The sequence below is a fragment of the Tetrao urogallus genome (assembly GCF_951394365.1).
Source record: "Tetrao urogallus genome assembly, chromosome: Z".
Taxonomy (NCBI): Eukaryota; Metazoa; Chordata; class Aves; order Galliformes; family Phasianidae; genus Tetrao; species Tetrao urogallus.
In genome coordinates, this window is record NC_136816.1 from 37949718 (window position 1) to 37974447 (window position 24730).

A 24730-nucleotide genomic window follows, 5' to 3' on the forward strand; every position below is an offset into this window, starting at 1 on the left:
CATTTGCTTAACAGTGATTTTAATGCTTCAGCTACAAGCTTGGAGCAGCTTTCAGAGTTGTGTCTGGCACTGTATTAGCATGTGACTGTGCAGCTTCTTCTTTATTAATATGCTTCTGTTGAGCTTCTTTCTTGAAAGAAATACTATCCTTGACAAGTAATGCACCATCAGCCTATGCAGCAAAATGCTCTGATCTCATTGCAGGTGAAGGATAGAAGATCCGGTGAGACTTGAAGCAAAAAGAAAATAGTTGTCAGAAAGCAAAACTGTGTGTTTCTGGGTACATGTGTGTGTATGAACAGGAGGGGAAATAAGCATTATTTTTTTTTTACTTGACCAAGCAGAGGTTCCTGCTTTATATATATACCAGAAAAAATGTTCAGGATTTCCTATCATTCAAGATCATTTCACCTTCTATTTTAACAGAAGAAAAAAGGAAAAGAATGTTTTCTTTGACTGAGTTAGTATAATTTGATGAATCACTGTATCAATATATCCTAGCCAAAGCTTTTGTAAACCAGTATATGCGGTACTTTTGAATGAGTCAGCTGTTTGATGCAGCTAAGGCCCAACAAAATATATTTTTCACCACAGAAGTATCTAAATGCTTATAAATCAGATTTTGTGAGCATTGATTGAGTATTGATCTGTACAGGTCTGATCAGGACTGAGTTATCCTGACTGATGCCCTCTGAGAATGGCATGTTATTTCCTTAATTCATTTTATCTCAGACATTGAGTGTTTATGCACTTTACAGTTTACAATTAATCAAGCTGAACAAAAACCCGTCAACAGTAAGAGAGATTGATGGTGTCCTCTATTGCTTAATCTATGAGTTCTGGTTTCATCATCAGCAACCTTTAAAATGTTTGGCTTCTTAGACTGAGAAGTCACAGATCCTCTGAAAGTTATCTGTGGTTCCTGCAGGAGTTAATAACTTCTTACAGTCCTGCTGCAGCTCAACATCACAGAGTTCGTGAATGTCAAACTTCTCCTGCCTCACTCTGGGCTTCTCTGCTGAGACCTTTGCTTGGCAGGATAGATCAGAAGTTTTGCAGTCAAGGATGAGGAAGCCTCACATCCATGTGCCTGTGTTAGTAGTTACTTGATGAGCAATAGAATATGCAAACTAGTTTGGTCTGACAGAAGAGAAAGCAGTCTTTGAGGCTCGTAGAGTGCTTTACTGTTACTTTTACGGAGAATATATTTTCTGGAAGGTTATTAATTATATGTTGTGCTAGGATATTAAAAAGTGATTCAGGGAGTTGCATGTGGAGAGAGGAAATGATGGTGAAGTTAAATATCTTGGACTTGTGAGAGGAGGAGGAGAATAAAATTATGCTTAGGGAAAAGAAGAGCAGAGATCAGAAAAGGCAATATGTCTCAGGGAAGAATTGTTTTATGTAGTATTCTATTTATATTATTTTAGGTAATTTCATATTTAAGCCCTGGGAGATGGAAAAAAATGTTGTTTTGAGTTACGCTGACCTTATTTTAATCAATATGAAAACAGTTTTCTAGCAATGTCTTCAATTATTTCTTACAGCCTGAGTTCTATGAGTACCTTCCTTTATGCTAGTTTTAATGTCTTTAGAAATTGTAGTAAGCAGTGTTATGGCAAGACCTGGTTGTTCTGAAAGACCAGCTCCTAATTTGTTTCACTCATGGATGATGGTGCTTTTTTGCCAGTAATGACAAGCTGAGGATGGTCTTGCTGTGAATACTGACTTTTACAACTTCTAAGAGGCTGAAATCAGATTAAGGTTTTAAAAAGTTGTTTCCATTGACCTATGTGCAGAAGTGATGGAAAGCACCCAATTGTGCTGACTTACAGTTTGGCAGAGTTGGTCTTTTACCTAATGCACAGATCTGAAGCTATCTCTCCAACACATGCTAAAACAGAAACAGTATTAATTCTGCTCAGGCATAACACCAGTCATCACTTGGCTTTTGATAAAGTATCTGTGCTATTGGTACAAAAGTGTTTCTTATGTTAAAATAGAATGGTGAAAATTCTGTCTAGCTGTTTGAGTAATCTCACTGAATATGAAAATATCACCTGTGATTCTGGCATTGGATGAATACCGATTTCAGGTAGTAAAGACATTTGGAGTTGTCCATGTGAATAGATTGTACAAGTGTGATTTTTATCTATCACTGAATTATTTTAGTGGCAGTCACTGGAGAATGAGAAAGTAAGTAATTCTGTATTAATGTGCTGACAGGGATTAGGGAGGACATGCACCTGTCTATGTGCTTCCCCATGGATGTCCTTCGCCCTTGCATGTGTTGTGTTTTGCTCTGAGACTTCTCTTGCCTATTACCCAGTGGCATAACAGGACAGTAAACCAACCATATTCAAAGAAAACCATCATCTTTGCAATAGTAGCATTGCTTTAAAGCATGAAAAAGAGAAACTATCTAGAAATAAAATTCTGTTAAGTAAATATAGATATATAAATGTATGTAAATATTATCAGTAATGTGGGATAGTTTAAGAAATAGAGAAAGGATTTTTCTTCTCTATTTAGTTTAAAACAACTTACAAACTTAGTTTTGTATTTTACTGTTAACAGAATAACTGTTCTATTCTATTAGAAAAATCTCATTGCGAAAGAAGCCCAGAGAAACAAAAACTAAAAAAAAACTTTGCCAAGTGCCACAAATGAGAGATTAGAGTGTGAAGTATGGTAGCTTTGTGCAAATGAACAGCTTCTTACTCAGGGAGAGGTACTGTCATTAAAAGAACTGACTGTCACGCATGAAAACGTATCCTCTCTGGAGCGGCCTGGGAAAGGCTGTGTGCAACAGGACACCTTCAGAAAGTTGTTTTCTGTTCCCTTTTCTTTGAGAAAACGTTGGAAGTAGCCTCTCAGTTGCCTCTACTGCATAGCTGAGTGCTGTAGGCAGAAATTCTCTAGAAGAAGCCAGCTGTGATTCAGAAATGAAGTATGTTAACAACCTTAACAGAAAAATGCACCCTCTTGCTGTGTATCTTTGTGCTGCTGTAACAAAAGAACCCAGCCATTAAGCTCTATCTCAGATTTGTTATTAAGCTCTTGAGGACAGATTGAGGAAATGCCAGTACTTCCACAGTCTTTTCTCATTTGTTTGTGTTGATGAAATATCTGTGTGGTAGAATTCAAAAATAAAAAATCAGTTAGTGGGTAGCTAGTTGACCTCTTTGGATACTGAAGAAGAGATGGTCTCCTGAGATTTATTGCTCTACTGTATTCTCTTTGTAATTTACTCTTTAGAGTAGTGCTTTTCTTATTTCTTCAAAAGTGTAGGGTTCATAAATTTTTGGTCTGGGAATTCCTTAATTTTCTTGTAACTATTTTATCCCCATTCTGAATAAGAGTTAGGAGAAAAGATGTGATAGCTCACACAACTGAGTGAAATATGCTTTTTAAAATATACATATATATATATATTTAATGTGAGAGCTTCTTTATGTAATTTTGAAGACGAAGTGATTCTTCTGTCTTTGGTGGTACTCCTCACACAATTTCTACTGATTTGAAGACTGCAGTGTAGCTCTACAACAAAGTAGTTTTGAACATTGGAGTTGTACAAATAAGTGTGAAGATTGTGTGTGCTACAAAGCAAATTCATAAGATGGGGGGAGGGGAATCAACTCTTTGAAAGGGTTGATATGTGTAGGACGAGGGGAAATGGTTTTAAGTCGAGGGAGGGAAGACTTAGGTCGGACATCAGGGGGAAATTCTTTACCCAGAGAGTGGTGAGGTTCTGGAACAGGCTGCCCAGAGAGGTTGTGGATGCCCCGTCCTTGGAGGTGTTCAAGGCCAGGTTGGATGGGGCCCTGGGCAGCCTGGTCTAGCATTAAATGTGGAGGTCAGTGGCCCTGCATGTGGCAGGGGATTGGAGATTCATGATCCTTGAGGTTCCTTTCAACCCTGGCCATTCTGTGATTCTGTGACCAAAAATTTCTAATTACCATTGTTTTTGGAAAAAAATATGGTTGATGAATGGGTCTGACACTCATCACCGGAACTCAGATTTCTGTTGAATATCCCCGCTAGTTCTATGTGAGATAGCGTTTCATGTAGTATGAGAAAAAGGAAGCAAGTAGTTTATAGATAGAGAATATGTACATACAGAATGATATCAGATAAGCTGTTTTTTTATATTGTTTGCACTTAGAGATGAGTGACTCCATAGTTTGAATAATCAATTTCTCAGTACACTCAGTTTCCTACTTTGTCTGTGTAATGTTGTTTGCTATGCGGTTTTGAAGAGCCTGGAGAAAAAAGATTTGTAGACCCTGAATAAAAAAAAAAGCAATGTATGAACTCGTGAACTTTTTTCATTCTTCATTAATTAGTCAAAAATGTGTGCTGACAAGAATCATACAGCAAAAAAGACTGTATTAAAAGAAGGAAAGAAAAAAGTAGAAGTAAAGAGGGTTTACTGCTAATGAAGACATACAGTTTAAATGAACATATCTGTTCCATTTTCTGTACACTTAAGAAAGTTATCTGTCTTAAATAGTTAAAATTTTCCCACTGCTAAGGAAGTAGAGAGTAGTTGTCCTCGTTTAATTACCCAGAGATATCTTCATGGCTGCGTTCCATATAATGGAAAGAGAACAGCTTCTTCCTTAGATTTATACAGAAGAAAGACTAGACACAGAGAGAAAAAAAATTAGTTTTAACATACTGCATAGCTATAATTATTGAGAATAGTATACTAATTATATCTTTCTGTGGAAAGATTAAATTTAACTAGATAGTGAAAAATTCTAATTCAAAATAACAAAAAGTACATCCACCTTTACACCACGAGAACAACATGTTTGATTTCATGTATTTGTTTCTGAGCTGTTTATCTTAGTGTCAGTCAGATAGATTTCTCAAATTATGAAGTGTAACTCATTAAAACAACAACAACAAAACTGGAATGTTTCCATGGAGCTAGCCTAGCTTTAATAATGTACTCAAGGGAAAGAACATCATCTTATGTTTTTATGTGTGTGTTTGTGTTATAAAGAAGACACTCTGTAATATTTTCCTATCATGCAGTTGGTCTGTGCTTTCTTTTCCCAGGGTTTGGAAGGCTATAATTTGATCAAATGGAGAACAGACTCCCTGTTGACAGTGAGGAAAGCTCAAACTTGTCGGTACATCAGTTGGTGTTTCCAGCTTCTGAAGAGCTGGATGAAGGGTTGTTGCTTTGTCTGTTTACTGATTTCAGCCAAAGAAAGAAAAGTAGAACTATGTGTGTATAATTTTCTGTGTGTATTTCCACACTCTTTGTGATTGCTTTTCTTATGAGATCTGTTCTTGAGGTCTTTTTCCATGTATACATGAAACTGCTTGTATGTTGCTTTGCTGCTAAAGGGAGCCCCATCAGGTTACTCCTTGCATTCTGAACTGCATCTTTTATGCAACCCAAATTTCTTTGAACAAACTGAAAAAAAGGTGTTGCAACTAAGGACAGTACCTGGATATTTGGAGTGTCTTCTGAAGATTCGTGGTGACTGGGATTTGTTTTTGTTTTCATTGTCACTCATGACAGTTGTCTTCTAATGTGTTACAGAGCCGGAGCAAACATCTGGAGAAAGTACATGTTGTTCTTGGAAGTAAATCCTGTGATTTGGACTCTCTTATTTCTGCTGTGGCCTATGCCTACTTTCTAGACAAGGTAAAGAAAAAAAAACAAGAGAGAGTTTTTTTTCTTACAAGTTATTACTGACATCTTGCTGTTAAGTCAGTTAAGACATCCAATAAAAACCTCTGTTTTAGAAGTGATTGCATAAACAAACCTGCAGTATAAATTACGGATCTTTAAGTGACTGCTTTACTTAAGTTGTTGATTCATACGATCCTGGATGGATCATACCTCTCTTTTAGTTTTCGTTTCAGAGATTGCAATTGGAGGTCCATTCTGCTTGTGATCCTGTTGTGCTTAGTGCTGTGTATGCATACTGTAAAAGAAAGACCATGAACTGAAGAATTTGATGTCTTAACAATTGCATTCAAAGAATATTCTCCACTTTTTGTAATAAGCTTCAGATGAATGGAATGACTTGTGTGCTCTATAGAAGTGGATGTTATTTTGCTGACTTCCATACAATCGGGAGTTTATTTAGATGGCAAAATAATTAGTCTAAATGTAAATATTTCTGGCTCTTCATCCCAATCCAGTGTCAGAAATGCAAAATTAGTCAAGTTTGGGAGGCAGAGTTTGACTAAGACTATCAGGGCTTTTTAAAGAGGGTTTCCATGAATTAAAATATTGTCTATTTGCATTTACAGAATTTTGAAGAAAGCATCATATTTTCCTGAAAAACTTAATTAAGATTTTCAGAAGTTAATAGACCATTTTTTCTTCTTCCTCATTTTGCAACAATTCTGCACGAGGAGCACACAGACAGAAACAAATAAAAAGAGCAGAAAGTGGTTCATAAAGAATGAAGTAAAAGGACAAAAATTTGACAGAAAATCCAAACTTTCTAATTGCTCAGTCTGGTAAAATATGACTAATATAAATCAAGCCTTATTTCTTGCAACTCTCATAATTACGCATGTGCATTACAGGTCAGTCCTCCTGATGTTCTTTGCCTACCAGTCCTAAACATACCAAGAAGAGACTTCAGCTTCTTCACAGAGACAAGGTTTATATTGGAGGAGCTGAATATCCCGGAGTCATTCCATATCTTCCGAGATGAAATCAATTTACATCAGCTGAATGCTGAAGGGAAGTTGTCTTTAACGCTTACAAACAGCCACATGCTGACAAGGTATTGCATCTTTTATATAAGAAAATGGCTTACAGGTTTGACCTATTTTAAAAATTGTATTTTATGTTTTTTCTGAATTCAGATTGATATTGCTTGATTGATTAGCACAGCAAAAAAAAGAAACAACAAAAAAAAGGAAGTTAAAATATGTTTTCTCTCATTATTTCTGTGATTATGCTTAATACATACACCAAAGTAATAATTGTTCCATTATTTTGGATCATTTCTAAGACAACTTGTATTTTCGCATTGCTTGGAGTAGATACTTTAAATGGCCTTTCTTATAACCAGTAAACACAATACCTTTCTTTTCCTGCTTCTTAGTTAGTTTTCACTAAAGAAATTAAAGCTCTCTTCTTGTTTTGGAGGTGGCCACAATTGGAAGTGTATGTGCTGTTAAGGTTCTCCTAAAGAAAAACAGAAATTTGAGATGTTTACATCAGAGGCAACACTGGCTTTAAATAAAACTAATGTTGAATAGAAATTGTTGTAAATGTACCTAGCAACAGCTCATATTCTGCTTTTATATCATCTATGATTTTTGCTTGGCTGCTAGACTACTGAAATCCTTACAGACCACGGCATTTTTCTCAAAATGTCTCCCATGCCAGAGGCTGAGTTGCTGTATGGGAGCCCGTACACCTTAAGCAGGAAAGTTTATAAGCCAATGGTGAACACAGGGAGCTTCTTTATAGTGGTCTGCCTCTCTTGTCAAGGGTGAAGAGCACTGTTTTCTTCCAGCTCTTAGTACTTCATTTAAGATAAATAACATTCTACCTATGCTATAGATTCAACTATGCAGCCTTGGGAAGAAAAAACAAAACAGCTTCATCCTACTCTGAGATTAAAACAAAAGTAGAGAAAATCTAAAATAAGAAATGTCTAAACCTCATTGCTGTTGATACTCTGACGACTGCTGACAATTCAGTACAATTTTTTCAAAGAAAAAATATCCGTAAGATTTGCTTTTCATTTATTATTGTCTACTCCTTTTTCTTCCTTCTAAGGAATTATGACTAGTATTTGATATTGTAGAATGTACTTTGGCTCTGTTGGTACTACTGGAAGCAGAAACAGAAAGTGTTTTAATGCAAAATAAACATCTTTTGTAAGTTGCTGAAACATTCAATGGGGAAATTCCAAGTCTCTCTTTTATGAATGATGAAATTTTCCTTACTTGTAGAAATGTTTTTTTTTTTTCTATTTTTTCCCCAAATTAATAAGTTTGAGATTTTGGTAACAGAACTGTGAACAGTTAACTGTTTAATACTTGCTGATAAAATCATTGTGGATCTTCATCCTGAAATTACTGTTCTAGGGCTTGATTGTAACATGTTTTGACTTCATAGCAAATTTTGAATAATAGTGATGTTACGATCTAGAATTTTTAAAAAGTTTTTGCAATGTTTTATTTGGTTGTCTCAGCAACTAGACAGAAAAAAATAAATGTATTTTTTAAATTTACTTGATAGTGAGGATAAAAGTTTGGAATCAGCTGTTGTCAAAGTCATCAATCCAGATGAGCAGTGTGATGGCAGCCTGGAGTTAGAAGCATCTTCTTCCTCTTTAGTAGTAAAAGAGATTCTTCAAGAAGCACCAGAGTTAATCACTCAGCAACTGGCTTATCTCCTCAGAGGTGAGAGATTACTCTTTATATTAAATACTGAAAGGTTTAATGGAGTGTTTCTGAATCTGCTCATGCAGAAAGAGTGTGATCCATTCTTTGGTTAACAATCCCTTTAAAGACCACAGGAAGCTTCATAAAAGAAGCAGGGAGTAAAGAGTTTGTTAAAGAGTAACATTATATTGAATATTAAAAATGTGCATTTAAAAATAGGCATGAGAGGTCTTTGCTGTATCACTAGACAAGAATATTAAATGGAGCTGTCGACACACCAGCTGGGTAGCTAGAAGAGCTGTGCAGTTCTTCAATTCCAGCGGCTGTGCAGTGCTGGCGGCTTGGCGCTGTCTGCCTGTGGACAGCAATATGGGTTGGAATCTAATATTTACATATTAGAGTTTCTTCTGATGGTGGTACCTTTTTGTACAATGATGTTTTAATGGCATGATTCGGAACTTCTGCTGCTTAAAGACGCTGTAACCAAATCTGCATTACATGTTCTTTTCTTCAGTATCATTTGTCCAATACAGTACAAAGGATGGGAATTCATACTTCGAAGTATTTTCAATTTTTGTCTTCATAGCTATCATTTACATTCGTTTGTTCAGTTGATTTGCTGCAGCAAAGTGCTTTCTTAGAAAATAAAGCTGGAGTTAGAAAGGAGTGCTGCCTTTAAGCTAAGTACTTAATTTTAATATTCCTTAATGAATTATAAAGATTTTAGGATGTAATTGTCATTCAGCTGTTAAATACCCTTTTAAGGACATATTTAATGAGGATTATGGAATCAGCCTGCACTTTCTAACTAAACTAATGGAGTCTTGACTTGTTATTGCACTGATTACTATGATAGCAAGTATGTTCTAAAAAATTACAGTTTTTTTTTGTTTGTTTGTTTGTTTGTTTTTTCTTTTTTCTCCATGTTTCCACGGAGGAATTTCTAACTAGCAGAGTTTAACCTGCACTTCTAAAGCCCTTCCACACTAACAAGCTCATGTAAACCTTCCTTTAAATTTTTTTTTGTAAGTTCCAAATTTTGGTTGAGTAGCTGTCCAGGAAATCCAGGCAAAAGATCAAGCATAGTAATTGATTCTGGAGGCAGAAAACATGAAAGGCTTTTGGGTATCTCACAGGCTACCTGTTTGGTGGTAGAAGGTCGGGAAGTAGTGCTCTGAATTATCAACAAAAACATATGTAAGTGTCATACATGGTAATAAGTGTCCACATGTTTTGGCTCTATAGTTTGAATAAAAATTAAAATAAAGAAGCACTGAAAATGTTTGTTTTCATTTTTAAGGGATGTAGTACCTAACATGTATAGGTACATTAAAATTAGTAAGTAAATTTTAATTATTGTGTTCAATAGTGTTCAGTAGTGAATATTTGCAGAACTCAGTGGATATGTGGGGGCACTGGATACCTCCACTTGCATGGTATGAGAAGGGACTGACCAAGCCTAAATAACTAGAGCTGTACTTGTGACTGATGTCTTGCTACTTGCAAGACAGCAATGCAATTTGAGTATATGGAAGGTTGAACAATATCACAAATCTTATTCTGTTTCTTTTAAAATAGAGAAGATTTTTGGTACATAAGAACCCTTCAATACAAATTCAGAAAAGTCAATGAATCTCATTAATTGTTCTGATAGCAGAAAAAATAATTCCTAGATACAGATGCATGTGAATATCAGATCAAGCTACAATCAATCTAAAAATAAAAGATCAAATATAACCCACCTCGCATAGTTTTTATGTTTTTCTGTTCATATGATGGTCTTCTGTTTAAGCCCTTGACCTTAACAGATTTTGAAATTCATCTCACGTGTGAGCACAGGAAATGGGAGTGACAGCTTCACTCTTGTTGTTAGGGAATGCACGTGTAGAATCTGGGTGCCTTTCAGTTTAGCAGGATAATCCCAATCTCTGGTGATACTCCACAGGTATAGGAACAATGTAAAGAATGCTTCTCTGTTTTTCCCACGTGGTTATATTAATTTCAATGTAAATCTCTGTATTTTTTTTTATGGATCAGTTTTGAGGGAATTTCAGAAACAGTGGAAAAATGTGGAAATCAAAGTGATAAAAATTAGGATTTTTTTTTTACCGAAGAGCTAGTAGATCCCAGTTCTGAGTGTCAGAACTGGAATTCATCCTTCATTTTCTGGTTTTCCAGTGAGTACTTTTGTAGAAAGTTTGTAAGATAATACAAATATCTCATATTTTAGTAAATACCATGTAGTGGCTGTAACAGTTTTATTCTTTGTCTCCTTTTCAAGTTTCATTGTCATAGTCTGTTAGCAATTTGTTGATTTTAATAACAAGAGCAGATATTCAAAACTTGTATATTTTAACTTTGAACAAATTTTGCCTACTCTCCTACTTGAAAAGAAAAAAGTTGAGGGAAGATATAAGATGTAAGATGTGAAACTGAGCATTATTACTTTAGGTAGTTTAATATTTAAGGCCTTAATTAATTTTTTTTTTTTTTTTAATGGGTGCTTTCCTGTTATCTTTGCCTGCTCATCAAACATGCTATAAGTTAATTGTACCACTAGGCTTTGAACAGAACCTGCTTTGAAAGTCATAACGTTGTATAGCTATATTTGCCTTGTGTTAGAGCTTGCCCTGTCCCTGGATATGTGCCAGAAACAAAGAATTATGGAACCTGCCAGAGTCTTGGGCCTGTATTATTTTATTTCCCTGGAGATGTTTATAAGGGGGCTGTTGCTAAACTCCAGATCCATTAAACTGCTGAATCATTACATTTCTTATGGCAGCCAGCTGGCAAGGATGTGTTTCTAAGCACTCATTGTCAGGTACTCTGGATCACTGCACTCTCAAAAATACCTCCTTATGTTTATTTGTATAAAACTTTGAAGGATGCCACAAGGTACAGACTGCAACGTGTAAACAGAGACAGATTTACAGAAAAAGCATCAGCAGTTTTTTAAACATGAGCTTGCTTTTGCTGTTTACTAGCTGCACAGAAGAAGTCTCTTTGTGCTCTGCTGGGGCAGTTTGACTTTTGGTAGAGAAGACTGGTTTGTTATCCTGACCACCCAGACTAATGTTGAGAAATGCCCTTTTAGGGCATTTTAGGGATGATGCCAATTTTTTTTCTGTTCTGTCTTGTACGTTGTTCAAATGACTCACATGTTTCTTAATTGACTCATCTCTAGGATACATGTAAGAAAGAACTGCAATAAAAGCTGCAGTTGGTTGAATAGATAATTTTATTATGTATGGACACAGTTTTCTTGGAGGTAGTGCCCCCCCCAAATTACATTGTATTCCAGCTTTAATGTTAATTACAGGGAAGACTGCTTGCTTGGGTCTGTCTGTAGTTCTGGTTTGATTTGTAATGTTGTTTTTTTGGAGGGTGAAGGGAAGGAGAGAAAATAGAAAGGGGGGGCAGGGGATGACAAAGTATACTTTCCATCAGGAAGTGTTGCTTTTCCCCTTTTCCCTGTCCTTTGTTTTTGCAGACTGTGGAGCAAAACCTCAACAGGAGAAATGCCTATATTTTCATTGTACTGTTTCTCTCAGCCATAAACTTATAATTCAGGAGATGCTTGTGCTGTTCTTAATGTTTTCCCAAAACGGCTTCTGCCTTCATTAGATCATGTTTAATATTAATGTGCAGCAATTGCTTTTGGCAAAACTAGTGCTTCACTTCCAAACTGCTTTGCAAAAAGAATAAAATGCATATTGTTTTTTAAGAGGTCTAGCCCATTTTCTAGTGACCTTTCCCTCTAAAAAAGAATAAATCTGTAACATAGTATGATATACGCAAAAAATAATATTTAATCTTTTATTACCTATTATAAATTTATTTTCTTGTTGCTTGTCAGCAGACAAAGCAGCCTCCATCATGCTTTCAGAAACCCGTGGGGAGTTGCACCAGCACTCAGTGAACTCTACAGGAGTTTTCTGAGCCCATGCATCTCTTTTACAGCAAGTACTTATGAGGGAGCATGTGACTAAGTGGACTAGTGACCTTTGGCCAAGTAAATTTACCTCGTGTTAACTGTTGGTTTTTTTTGGTTTGTTTGTTTGTTTGTTTTTTCAAATAGCTGGCATCTTAAGCTTCCCAGAGATACATAGCGTGGGAGAAGTGTGTGCCTTTCTTTCTTTCCTGTTGATGAGCATACTGTTAAAGAATGAAAGAATGCTGGTATCCTATTAATTTTAAAAGTCTCTTTTTCTTCCCTTCACCCTTTTAGAAAAGTTAACAATTGTAAGCATTACAGTATTGCAGTGACAAGGGAGGGAAAAAGGAAGAAAAGAGGGGAAAAAGCCTTTTTAAAAAGCTTTCTAAAATGTCTTGAGTTCTTATTTCAGGGTGACTGCATTTCCTTCTTACATGAAATAATAAATCCCCAAATTTCTAAGTTTACTCTGCTATTTGAAGATACTGTCCCCAGTCAAAATACAGAAAGAGGTCAGCAAGGAAAGGTTGAGGCTTCCAGATAGATAAAAAATAGTTTTAACTATAAAAAATAGTAGGAAGGGAACAGTATCTATTTATCTTCTATTCAAGAACCCTGGCTGTTGGTGCTTTATGGCATATATACCTATCCTTATAAAACACTATTCTTGTCAGCCTGGTGAGACTGGGGATGGTTATGTCTGTCTCTTGGCTGTTTGCTAAAGACTCAACATTTTGGATTGTAAGAACTATCTTATATTATTGCAATGATTTTCTCATTGACCTGTCATGTTGCAATGTGATCATACTCTTGTTTGAAATCCCCGTGTACAGCATAGTAGTAAATAATTTCAATGCTGACTTGTAAGATTTTATTATCCTTAATTTAATGTGAGTAATTGGGAGTGAAGGCTGTCCTTGGATATATTAATAAGTGGGATCTTAGTCTCCAAGGCATGAGAGAGTGGCTTTAGACCTCCAGCAGTGTCAGGAATATTTCATGTAGCAATAGTGGTCTGAAAAGAAATCAAACTCACCTCTGTATTGTAAGAGCCAACGTAAGTACCAATTATGAAGAAGTTATTTATTGAACTGTATTTCTTTTAACCTTTAAAATTCTGTATATCATTTTGTGATGTGTTTTTTTTCATATGTTCATTGACAAGGATTCAGCTAGAGTCAGTTATGCTGAAATGACCATCATCTTGTGTCACATCATATTTTTTTTAGCTTATCCGTAATGCCTTCGGTAAATTGTATTTGCTATCCTCAGGAATATTTAAAAAAATTCTGGAAATAGTTCCCTCTGGAAGTCCTCATTTGCTGCAAGCAATGCAGCAAAATTGATTTAAAAAAAAAAAAAAACAAAAAAACCCCCCACAAATAACAGCAACAACTATTTAAGTATAAGCAGTTTAATTTATGTGTGTTCAGATGATGGTATATCTTCTATTTTCGCATATTGCCTGTTTATGATTGCTTCACTGGTGTCTGTAGAAGTAAAGCTGGCAATGCGTTTTTACTGTTTCCAAGCATCCCAACACTTGACCTAATGCTTAGATGAATAAGCATTACAACATAATGCCAGATGGTGGCTGTGCTGCAAAACTGTATCGGACACACACAAACATTCTGCACAACCATGACAGTATTGGAAGTAGCCATGTAGTTGTAGCATAGATCCTAACAAGATGCCCAGTTTAGATCTTAGAAACTCTCCATGTTTGGAATATTATTCTGCTTGGAAAGTATTTGATATCCAATCCAGTTAACTCACTTATGGAAGCAAGCTCCAAATAGGAAAGAAAGGATAATGTAAACATTTTTGTTCCTGTGGTATCTCTTCAATGTTAACAGGAGGTATTGATTTTTGCCTTTCAAAATTTCAGGAAGCATTCTCTTCAAGTGCATGTCTTCTGAGGCTGACACAATTACAGAGCAGCAGGAGAAACTGCTGTCAATACTAGAGGAAAAGTTTCCAGATCTTCCCCCACGAGAGGAAATTATCTCTGTTCTCCAGGATACTCGGTTTAACCCTCAAGGTAATCAGTTTTTTAGATATTTTACAGATTTTGTGAACCCAAGCAAAACTGAGTAGTTTGGCTAATTATGTGTTTTAAGAGTAGCAGCAGCATGCTTTTCAATGACATTTACATGTAGTTAAATTTAAAGTTAAATGACTTAAATTTTTAATCACAGAATTGTGATTTCTGAGATTTTGAGAAACTAGAGAACTTCTAGATAATTGCTTTTATGGATGACTAAGCACTGGCACAAGTTGCCCAGAGAGGTTGTGGTATTTCCTCCTTCAAGATCTTCAAAAGCTGCCTGAGTCCTAGGCAGTCCTAGATTTTCCTGTAGAGTTTGAGCCAGATGACCTTCAGAGATCAACTCCAAACTCAACTGTTCTGTGATTTTCAGATAAAGTAAACACTAAGTTATTTCACATACTTGCTTTACAAGTATAAACTACTCAGATATTTTTGTAGAATCACAGTTGTGATACAAAGACTTGGAGGCTCTGGTGGATAAAAAGTTTAACAAGATGGCAGTGCACCCCTTAAGCCAGGAAGGCCAACTGTATCCTGGGCTGCATTGAAAGAGGAATGGGCAGCAGGGCAAGGGTGGTGATCGTTCCCTTCTGCTCTACCCTCCAGAAGCTTTATTTGGAGTACTGCATGCAGCTGTGGGGCCCCCAGAACAAGGAAAATAGAGTTTTCCAGAGGAGGCTGTGAAGATGATTGGAGGACTGGCACAACAATCCTATGAAGAAATGCTAAGGGAGATGGGATGTTCAGTCTGGAGAAGGCTTTAGGGAGATTTAATTGCAGACTTCCAGAACTTAAAGTGAGCTTATAAACAAGAGGGAGACCAAATTTTTACGTAGTCTGATTGTCATAGAATCATGGAATCTGTTGAATTTGGAAAAAAGCACTAAGATCATTTAGTCCAGCTGCCAACATATCACCACCGTTCCCACTTAGACATATTCCTAAATGCCACATCTACACATTTCACCTCCGGTGCTTTGTTGTTCCACAGAAGTGGAAACTCCTGCAACTCTCTGTCTTTCTCAGTATTTCTGAGAAAATTTCTGATATACGCCAGATCCCATTTGGCTTCTTGGTCAACCCGGTCACGCAGCTGGTTCATGTTGAGATCCTTTTCCTCACAGCATCTTTCCACTGCCCAGTGCCTGTAGCATTGCATGGAGCTGTTGTGACTGAAGTGCAGGACACGGAACCCTTGTCTTGTTGAATCTCACACAACTGACCTCAGCCAATAGATACAGCCTGTCCAGATCCCCCTGTAGAGCCTTGAAGGCCTTTTTAACCCAAGCTATTCTGTGATTAATTGAGACTCAGATTCAAGGTATAATTAATATTTTAGGCCATGTCCAGAACAGTGCTGCAGTTACCTACCTGTAGTAAGAGTGGATTTTATCTTGTGAACCTTCCCAAATATATCAAGATGTCAACTTCTAGGGCTCTGTACAAGTGGAATGACTTTGACTGAAACTAAAGAAGTAGTGGGAAAACTGCAGTTCTTTCATTTACTTGTACTAGAAATAATTGAAGATATTTTGACACATTTTTAGTGATCAATACTGGAAATATTTCAACACAATATTTGATAACAGGATTGTGAAGTTATTCTCTGAGAGGCTGAAGAAAATTCATATAATAACTCCCATATTTTTTACTATCTTCATTCAGTGCCATCTGCTACTAAGTTGTTAGCTAAGAGTACTGAACTACTAAGATACTTTTCTATAAGATATTTCAGGTAGCTACAGCAGCCGTGCAGACTTGCATTGTTTTTTTTCCACTGTTATCTGCCTGCCCATTTGCTGAATCATCTGATTTCAGACATTTAATCTGAAATGGTAGTTAAGGACAGAACTTGAGATACTTTTTCCTTTCCTCTTTCTTTCACTGAGGTCACATACTAAATTAGTTCAGGGCTATAAGTTTTTGGATAGTTTCCTGAGGTTTATACTGACATTACTTAAGAAGCTTCTTTTTTTTTTTTTTGTTTAGTTTCATAGCTACTCTTTGCTAGGTATTATGAGGTACAGACATACATATGTCATAGTATTTATATTTATAAAGTGCCAATGAATTTCTGAAGTCCTTTGAAGAGATTTATTTCTGCTGAACATTCTACATTATGCACCTGCTATTTTAGGTTGTTAGGAAAAATTGGCAAAATAGAATAAAATTAAGGAAAGAAATCCTGATTTCATGCAGATATTATTAGTTGACTTGAATTAATGAATTCAGTTGTTAATTCACTTATTTGAGGTTCACTGGTCTGTAGCCCACCAGTAAGTCCATAGGGTACATACAAATATTTTTAAAAGGACAGACTCATAATATATGGCCATCAGATTGTCAGTAGATTGAATGCATTACTTGGACTCCATACAGTAGTATAGTAATGCAGTAGCTGGACTTAATACAGAAACAGTATCAAGAGAATTCATTTCTTTGGCTGTAAGTGGGTATTTGGATCCCTCTGAAAAATCAGTCATGCAAAATCATTTTGGATATTATCTAGCAAAGCTTTTAAAGTCTGCTGACATTTTGTTTGCCACTTTACACTGGATTAAGTGGCTCTTAGTTTTGTTTGTATAGCTATATGGCTCCTTTGTATTTTGGATGGTATATTACATCTGTGCTTCTAGATATGATATATTTATTATGCAGCTTTTTAAGTCAAGCATCTATTATTGAAGAAACTTAGTCATGCAGATTTTATATATATTGTACTTAACTATATTTATGTGTCCCCTTATACTCCAAAGCAATTCCAGTTTTTCCTCTGTAGTTTTACTCTCTAGTTTCTGCTGATAATATGAGCTTCTGTATTTATTGTACACGTATATCCAGGAAGGACATTTACTGTTTGATTTACATAAGTCCATTGGTGGTATCAATTTGTAAAGAAAACTGAAAAGATTGAATGGCTTTATATTTTACAAATACCGTAATATTCCACACACACTTTTCAGGGTATTATTCCAGAAGTATTTCCAGTGACATAAGGATGGTCTCTGTATTCCTTTATCAGTAACTGAAATTCATTTAACCTAACAAGTGTGAATGTTCACATAATTTCATTTCCTTGCAGGAAACTTAACTCTTCATCCTTTGTTGTTTCTGTGCTTTTATTGATTGTTGTTGTTTGTTTTTTTGTTTTGTTTTGTTGTTCTTTTAATCTGTTCCTTTCTTAAAGAAATTGCCTGGGAATTTTAAGATTTAATTATTAGCATTCATTTGATATTAATATTCTGGTAGCGTGTCCTGAAGTTCAGAAGTCACAGAATTAAAGTTCAAGCTGTGTTTTTAATTAACGTTGCTGTATCTGTTCAGCTACGAGTGTCTGGATGTATTCAAATTCTTTTTTTCTGACACAGGCATAAGCATCGAGGAAGTTATGCTGAAAGATCTCAAGGAGATTTCAGATGGAGAAATCAAGATAGCAATTAGCACTGTGCACATGACACTAGAGGTAAGAGAAAGCCTAAATAACGTAGTTGGTAACTAGCCCTAATGCGTAAGGAAAGCGCTCTTTAACAAAGATTTTGAACCTTATATTTTTTTTATATATAGGCATATACTCCTTGTATATGAGCAGAGTTTTCACTAACTTTGGAAGAGTAGCTGTTTGTGATCTGACTATCAATGTTTTACTTCTGATTATTTCTTCCTATTAGTTAATTCCATGGTGTATAAGACAGCAACACCAGCAAACTGCAGCCTTTGGGCAGTCTGAAGGTTTCTAGTCACACTTCAGTAGTGTTTTGTCCTACTTTTCACTTCTGTTGTGCTGTACAATTTACATATCTGATGTAGCATTTCCTCAGCTCTCAGAAAGGAGATTGTATCCTTATGTTCCTTACACCCTAAAACTGTGTCCCTGCTATAGCCTGAAAGAGGCTGCTAGTATTTTCTTTCTCAACCAGTCCCAAACATTTTGCAGCTTCTTATAGAAAACTTCTGTGATATGTTTTGTGTAATTATGTGTACAATTAATGAATGTACAGATGTTATGGTATAGCAGAGATCTTGGCTACATAGTTGTTACACCAAAGCAGGAAACAGAAATGATAGGTACACTCACCTATATCCTAGGCTTGGATGGAAAACTCCAGTGGAGTGGATCTCCAGAAAAGATCCTTCCCCCCTGGTAGCCAGCTCTTAAATGGGTCTAGGAGAGGTGGAGTCAGGCTCCACCCCTTCCAGCAGCACAGGTGAATTGCCTTCACCTGTGCTCCCGTGGCTGACTCACTGCTTGCCTCAGGTGATTAATCAGAGGCTCAGGCCATGATTCAGCAGTTCCCATACACTCCACTTGTTCAGGTTGACTAAAGGGTGAGCTTTTCCTAATACAGAGATCGGATATATTGCGACGCTTATGCAATTTCCATCACGATGCATGTTGGTAAAATTAAAAATGAGTTACTATCGGTGAACGTTGATATTCTTTTATGGGCCAGTGCTCAATGATGTTACTGGAGGCATGCAGTCATGAGGTGCATGTCCATCCCACGTTCCATCAGTCCCACATAGACCATCACCGGGTGTTGCACATGATCTGACAGTAACACTGGAATGCTTCGATGACATTTCATTCCTTCCTGTGATCCTGAAGGCTCACAGACTCACAGGGAGTAATACAGATGTTTCAGAGGTACCAGGAGGGGAAGGTCTGCTCTCCAGGGCAAGATACAGACTGTATTTCTGTCCTGGGTCAACACTTCCGCTTGTACTGGGGCATGTCCTGACTGCCTGTACCACACCTTCTGGCCATATGTCATACTAATATCAGGCACCAACGGGGGTGTCCTGATCTGCCAAAGGGGCATGATGGCGGTCCCTTTAGCAATGAAAATCAAAGTGTTGACCACAATATCAGTAGGCCATGTACCTATTACTGGAGGGACTACTGAGCCTCCCACTTCCAACGGTCTTCCCCAAGGTGCAAATAGGCCACACCATTTGGGTCTTACCTGCACCTTCCAAGGCTATTTTATTCTGTGGGTACCTGGATCTAAATTCTCAGGGGCAGGGAGCAGAAGATTATTTTGTGTCCTCTAGCAAGATGGACTGTTGTTTCAGGCACGTTTCAAGCAACGATCTCAGTCTCATCTTAGAGCAAGCATTGCAATCCCGGCATGCCTGGACGATGTCAGGTAGCTGTATGGGCAGTCCCCATGCTTTAGCAGCTGCCCACATTGTCTTTTGTCCTGCATGCCGCAGCTTCTGATGTAACCAGCGGGCGATGTTCTCAGATGGTGAATTCTCAATCCATTGAACTCAGGCCAGTGTATTGGCTTCATTGTTTCTTGGTGACTGTAGAGGCTGATGACTAGAATCATGATAGACACGTACAGTCCTGTGTTTGACCGTATTCTATATGTCTAACCACATGTCCTTGCCCCAGATCAGCCGGGCATGGATAGTTAATTCCTGGGTGGCCCACTGTGCAGTCCAAAGAGTGAGCCCCCGGTACACAGCACAACAATCTGTACAGATATTCAGGATGCCATCACCAGGTTCCTTGGTTGTAATCATCCACACGGCTCGCAGTTCTGCCCATTGGCTGCTCTGACCATCCCCCTCGTCATCCCCCCCCTTCTAATTCCTTCACTGTTCTTGATACTTCATCTTGCCAACCCGGGAGTCCATACTGTCTTATGTTAGTAATCCGGCATGGTTTTGGCAGGCAAATAGGCCCAGGTTTCTCATGGCCTCTTAATATTGCCTGCAACGCCCGGATACTGATACATCTCTGTCGAAGTCTGAACTCTCCCACAGTTGTCTGGAGAGACAGACCCCATAGAATATCTATGCCCAAGATGTATTGCTGGGGTGGGGCAATAGATACGTTATACTCCTGGGGTGGGAGATGCCCAACCCTCAATTTCAACCATGTTTGGGTGACAGTAATAGTCTGTTCCTGAAAACCACCAATCATCACTCTGTCTCCATCAAATTTGGTCGGATCTCTGTAGATAATTGATGTTTCTGCTCTGGTGTCCACTAATGCCATTACTCTCTGAATATTTTTTCGGGACCAATAAATCATTAATTCTACGTAGGGCCTCCGGTCCCATCTGGAGGCCCTAGCGGGACTAACATCCCTTGTCACGCCATGAATTGTGCTATGGCCAATTCTTTTGCTTAAGGTGGCTCAGGCATCGTTGACTGAGACACCTGAGATGGCTTTTTTTTCCTATTAGGAACAATGAAACCTTCTAAGTTCTGTGTCATTGTTGGTATTCTCTCTATAGCCCTTACCCTTGGTTTCTTAGGGTAGTTCTGAAATTTTTGATTGTCCTTTAGTTGTATCTAAAACTGGAGAAAGACATGGTTGAGCTGGCATTCAATCTTAGCAAATTGGACCCAAGCCCAAATAAAGTCATTAAACATTTTTTTTTGGGAAACCCTTATGGGTCCCAGTCGAAGAGCTTGAGTAGCCAGCATCTTGGTTTTAGTCACCAGCAGGACCTCAGCTTCTTCTAATGTTCGAATGTTGTGCCTGGTCTGCAGGTGTTCTGTTTCTCCTAGATTGGCCACTAACGGGGCAGCCTGCTGGACTACCACTTCTGAGGCCATCAGGGGATTTAATATAGAGACCAAAGTACCATATAGATGAGAGGGAGCTTGCTGTAGAATTAAGTCTCTCATCCCTTCTGAGAATTTGACCGTATCAGGGCCATCAAATGTATCTTCATAAATTGCTTCCCTTATTCCTAGTTCATGGATATAATTTTGAAGGTCCTCCATGGAGGACCACATCCCTGTATGTAGAGGTATATCAGATTTATTCGGCCATACCATACAGCAGGCCTATGTTAGGTCCTATATATATCCTATGTTAGATCATTCTATTATAGAGTGGTTTTCATCAGGATATTGGTTACCCGCATATAACCTCTGCCTGAGAGCAGGATGGACAGTCATGGTGGCCAACTTGGCTATTTCTGGGCCATTCACCAAAACACTTTACCTGTTAAATGCCAAGTTCTTGCTCTAACTTTTTGATACAGTCTTTCAAAAGTTGGTTTTCATTCTCTATAGTATTATTCCTCATTTCCATATGATTTAAAGCATTTAATAGTGGCTACGCCACTGTGGAAGCAACAAATTGTCTTTCTTTCGTGATCAGTATATCTTTGCTAAGTCGCTGAAAGTAATCTATCATGCGATATGAGGAGATATTTCCCATAAAACGTAAGGGACCCCATTTTTCAATGATGACTGCTTGTTCATAATAGGGAGATCCCAAAGTCCTGGAATCTGCCCTGGAATCATTTTATTTAGGGGGGTAACCGCTTTTTTTTTTTTTTTTTTTTTTTTTAAATCTTCCTTTTTCATTTTGTCAGTTTCAGTGAATGATATGTAGACTGGGCTAGTAATTAGGAAGTAGATTTAGCATTATAGTTTATTTAAATTGTTTCATAGACTATGTAGAGTGTAGGTCTTGTGCTCCACACATCCAAGTTCCATCTTGACTGTTCAGAGTCATTATGACCTGAAACTATTCCTTGTGGCAAATTGAGTTTAGCAACAGTAAGTTTTCACAGTCCTAAAAGCAGGCCAGTCTTCAAACCCTTCTCCACAACTGTGTAACATTTGATGATAGCACAGTTTACTCAAGGAGTGGCAATACCTGTTGATCAGACAGTAGAAGTTTCACAGTTTTCTGTCTGTGAGTGCATCTAGTGGCTGTTGAGGAAGAAAAGTAGATTCCGTTATAGGTAAAAAGAACAAATGATCGGAGTTTTACTGAAGACAGATTATTTCTAATCATAACTTTGGTATTTTTATTTCTTAACATTACTTATTGGGCTTCTCCACCTTTTGCTGTGAATATATTAAAGTGTTATTTTTTTCAGAAGAGTAACTACTTTTTTTTCAGTTGTGACATTTATAAACTCATACTTTGTTCTAAAAAAGATTGTTAATTTCGTTGTCTGGTTTGAATTTTCTGCCTTACTGCAGTTTGCTCAAGCATTTTCTGAACTCTCTTATTTACAGTATTTTATAGTATGAGACATTTTTAATTAATTAATCAATCAATTAATTAATTAATTAATTTTAGCTGTTGGGGATGATATGGTCTCACTGTGGTAAAGTGGGTGGCTTGCAAAAACGTTCTGTGCTAATTATTTCACTTAGTATTGGAAACATGGTTTTCATTAAGGAATTACAAACAAAACTGTCCAGTTCAGTGTTCCATTTAGATTTTGGTTACGACCTGAAAATTCAGAAATTTTAATGGCTTTTGGATTTTTTCAGCAATTATCATGCTAATTTTATATTCATCCTGAAAGTGCTCTGCAGACATTACCTGACTAAGGGAACGTGAAGCGCAGACTTGCTGCAGGTGGCAAATATGTGTATGTGATTGTTTCTTTAGAAATTTCACAAGGTCAAATTATTTCCTGAATCAACAGATAAGTAAAAGCATTTTTCATTAAACTGCTTTCTATAGGCTCAATTATTTGCTTTGATTCAGTGTTTTATCGTATAGCTGATATTGCTGAAACCAAATACAGTGTTTCTGTAGTTATATTGTAAACTGCTCAAAAGCATGCATCTTCTGGTGTGATATACGGATATATATAATGAAAAAAGAAGGTGTTTTAGCTCTGATTTCTGCCAACTTTCCACTATAGTGAAGACAGAAATCATTAAGTCTGATATCCTAACTCACGCGCTCAGAAACACATCATCAGATAATTTTGTGGGCTTCTTATTTTGCAATATTTCTGGCAAGTTTACAGATTTTTGTTGAGAGTAAATTCTGAAAAAAATACTCAATACTTGGGAAGATGGAAGTTCTTTTTAGACAGATCTTGGCCTGGAGGTAAGTTTCTTTCATAGAACCCTAGAATCCTAGAATCATAGAATGGTTTGGGTTGGAGGGAACCTTTAATATTATCTAGATCCATCCCCCTGCTATAGGCAAGAGGTACCTCCACTCAACCAGGTTGCTCAAAGCCCCATCCAGCCTGGCCTTGAATGCCTTCAGGGTAGGGGCACCCACAACCTGTTCCTGTTTCCCTTCTTTGCCACTGATTTCCTATGTTAGATCACAGAATCATAGAATGGCCTGGGTAGAAAAGGACCACAGTAATCATCTAGTTTCAACCCCCCTGCTATGTGCAGGGTCACCAACAACCAGACCAGGCTGCCCAGAGCCACCTCCAGCGTGGCCTTGAAATGTCTCCAGATATGGGGCATCCACAGCCTCTCTTGGCAACCTGTTCCAGTGCATCACCACCCTGCGTGTGAAAAATTTCCTTCTAATATCTTACCTAAACTTCCCCTGTCTTAGTTTAAAACCATTCCCCCTTGTCCTATCACTATCCATCCTCGTAAACAGACGTTCCCCCTCCTGTTTTACGCTCTCTTCAAGAAGATAGATAAATCATTTGTTTCCTCAGTTTCCTGTCTTTAGCTGAGAATGTTAATCTTTTGTTTCTTGAGTGTGTCATGTGGTTAAATTAATTGAAGTCTGTGCTAGTTATGTTGCTATAAACCCTGTTTCTATTACTTATGATACATATTTCATATTACCTGTGAAAATATTTTCTAGGCTCTGTATTTTATAGGGAAGGAAATGATAGTAACTAATAAGTCATCAGTTGTAAGTTAATACAGTTATTGAGTGCTATCTCGTAACAATATTCATGCACGTAGAATATTAAAGGCAGGCTCCTATTCTCAACGGTTTCTTTTGAAGAAAGATGTGAATGCAGAAACTAATAGTGCATTGCTCTCAATACTTTGTTTGTATGTCAGTGCTGATGTTATTCAAAAGTGTGTAATTTAGATCCATTCTCTATTGGCTTACTGGTTGTTAGCGGGATGATGTTTAAGTATCCTTAGAAAGGAAAAGCTTTCAGATGTTGCTGGAATAGGAAGTGGTGGCATGAAGGGAGGGAAGTGTTTAGATTTCAATAAGAATTTGTGTGAAGCTTTGCAGTTTTTTGAAATAACTACCGTTATTCTTCGTCTTCGAAGATTTGGGTGACATTAAAGCTTATAAGTTGAAATCAGACTTCTGTCTCTGCATAGCGGCATTTTTTTTTAAATATAGGGGGGAAAAACAGCATCAAAGCCCATATTACAATTATTTTTGTTGCCCTTTATCACAAAGTTTCCCCAAGTCATAATAATGATTACTCATAGGATATTGTAGCAAAATTCAATGCATGCATTGTAGTTAATTTCTATTACATTATGTTATACCCTGAGAGTATGTTTTGCTTTTCTCTGCTGGAATTCTCTTGGAAATGAGAAATATCTTCTCAATGTGACTTTCCATGAAAGTAATTTTTTTCCTGAGAAATGAACGCTAAACTGAACTCTATTTTCTGCTTTTGTAAGTCTGCTAC

At 37.2% G+C, this 24730-nt stretch overlaps 1 protein-coding gene across 1 annotated transcript in view; it reads left to right on the forward strand.

Moving 5' to 3' along the window:
- Nucleotides 1-24730, forward strand: part of PRUNE2 (prune homolog 2 with BCH domain) — a gene marked incomplete at both ends in the record, with an annotated part of 135736 nt that overhangs the window by 25127 nt on the left and 85879 nt on the right. Inside the window, 5 exons of the mRNA XM_079549004.1 lie at nt 5561-5665; nt 6562-6764; nt 8237-8400; nt 14205-14357; nt 17735-17829. Coding sequence (XP_079405130.1) covers nt 5561-5665; nt 6562-6764; nt 8237-8400; nt 14205-14357; nt 17735-17829 — 720 coding nt within the window. The remainder of the gene's footprint in view (nt 1-5560; nt 5666-6561; nt 6765-8236; nt 8401-14204; nt 14358-17734; nt 17830-24730) is intronic.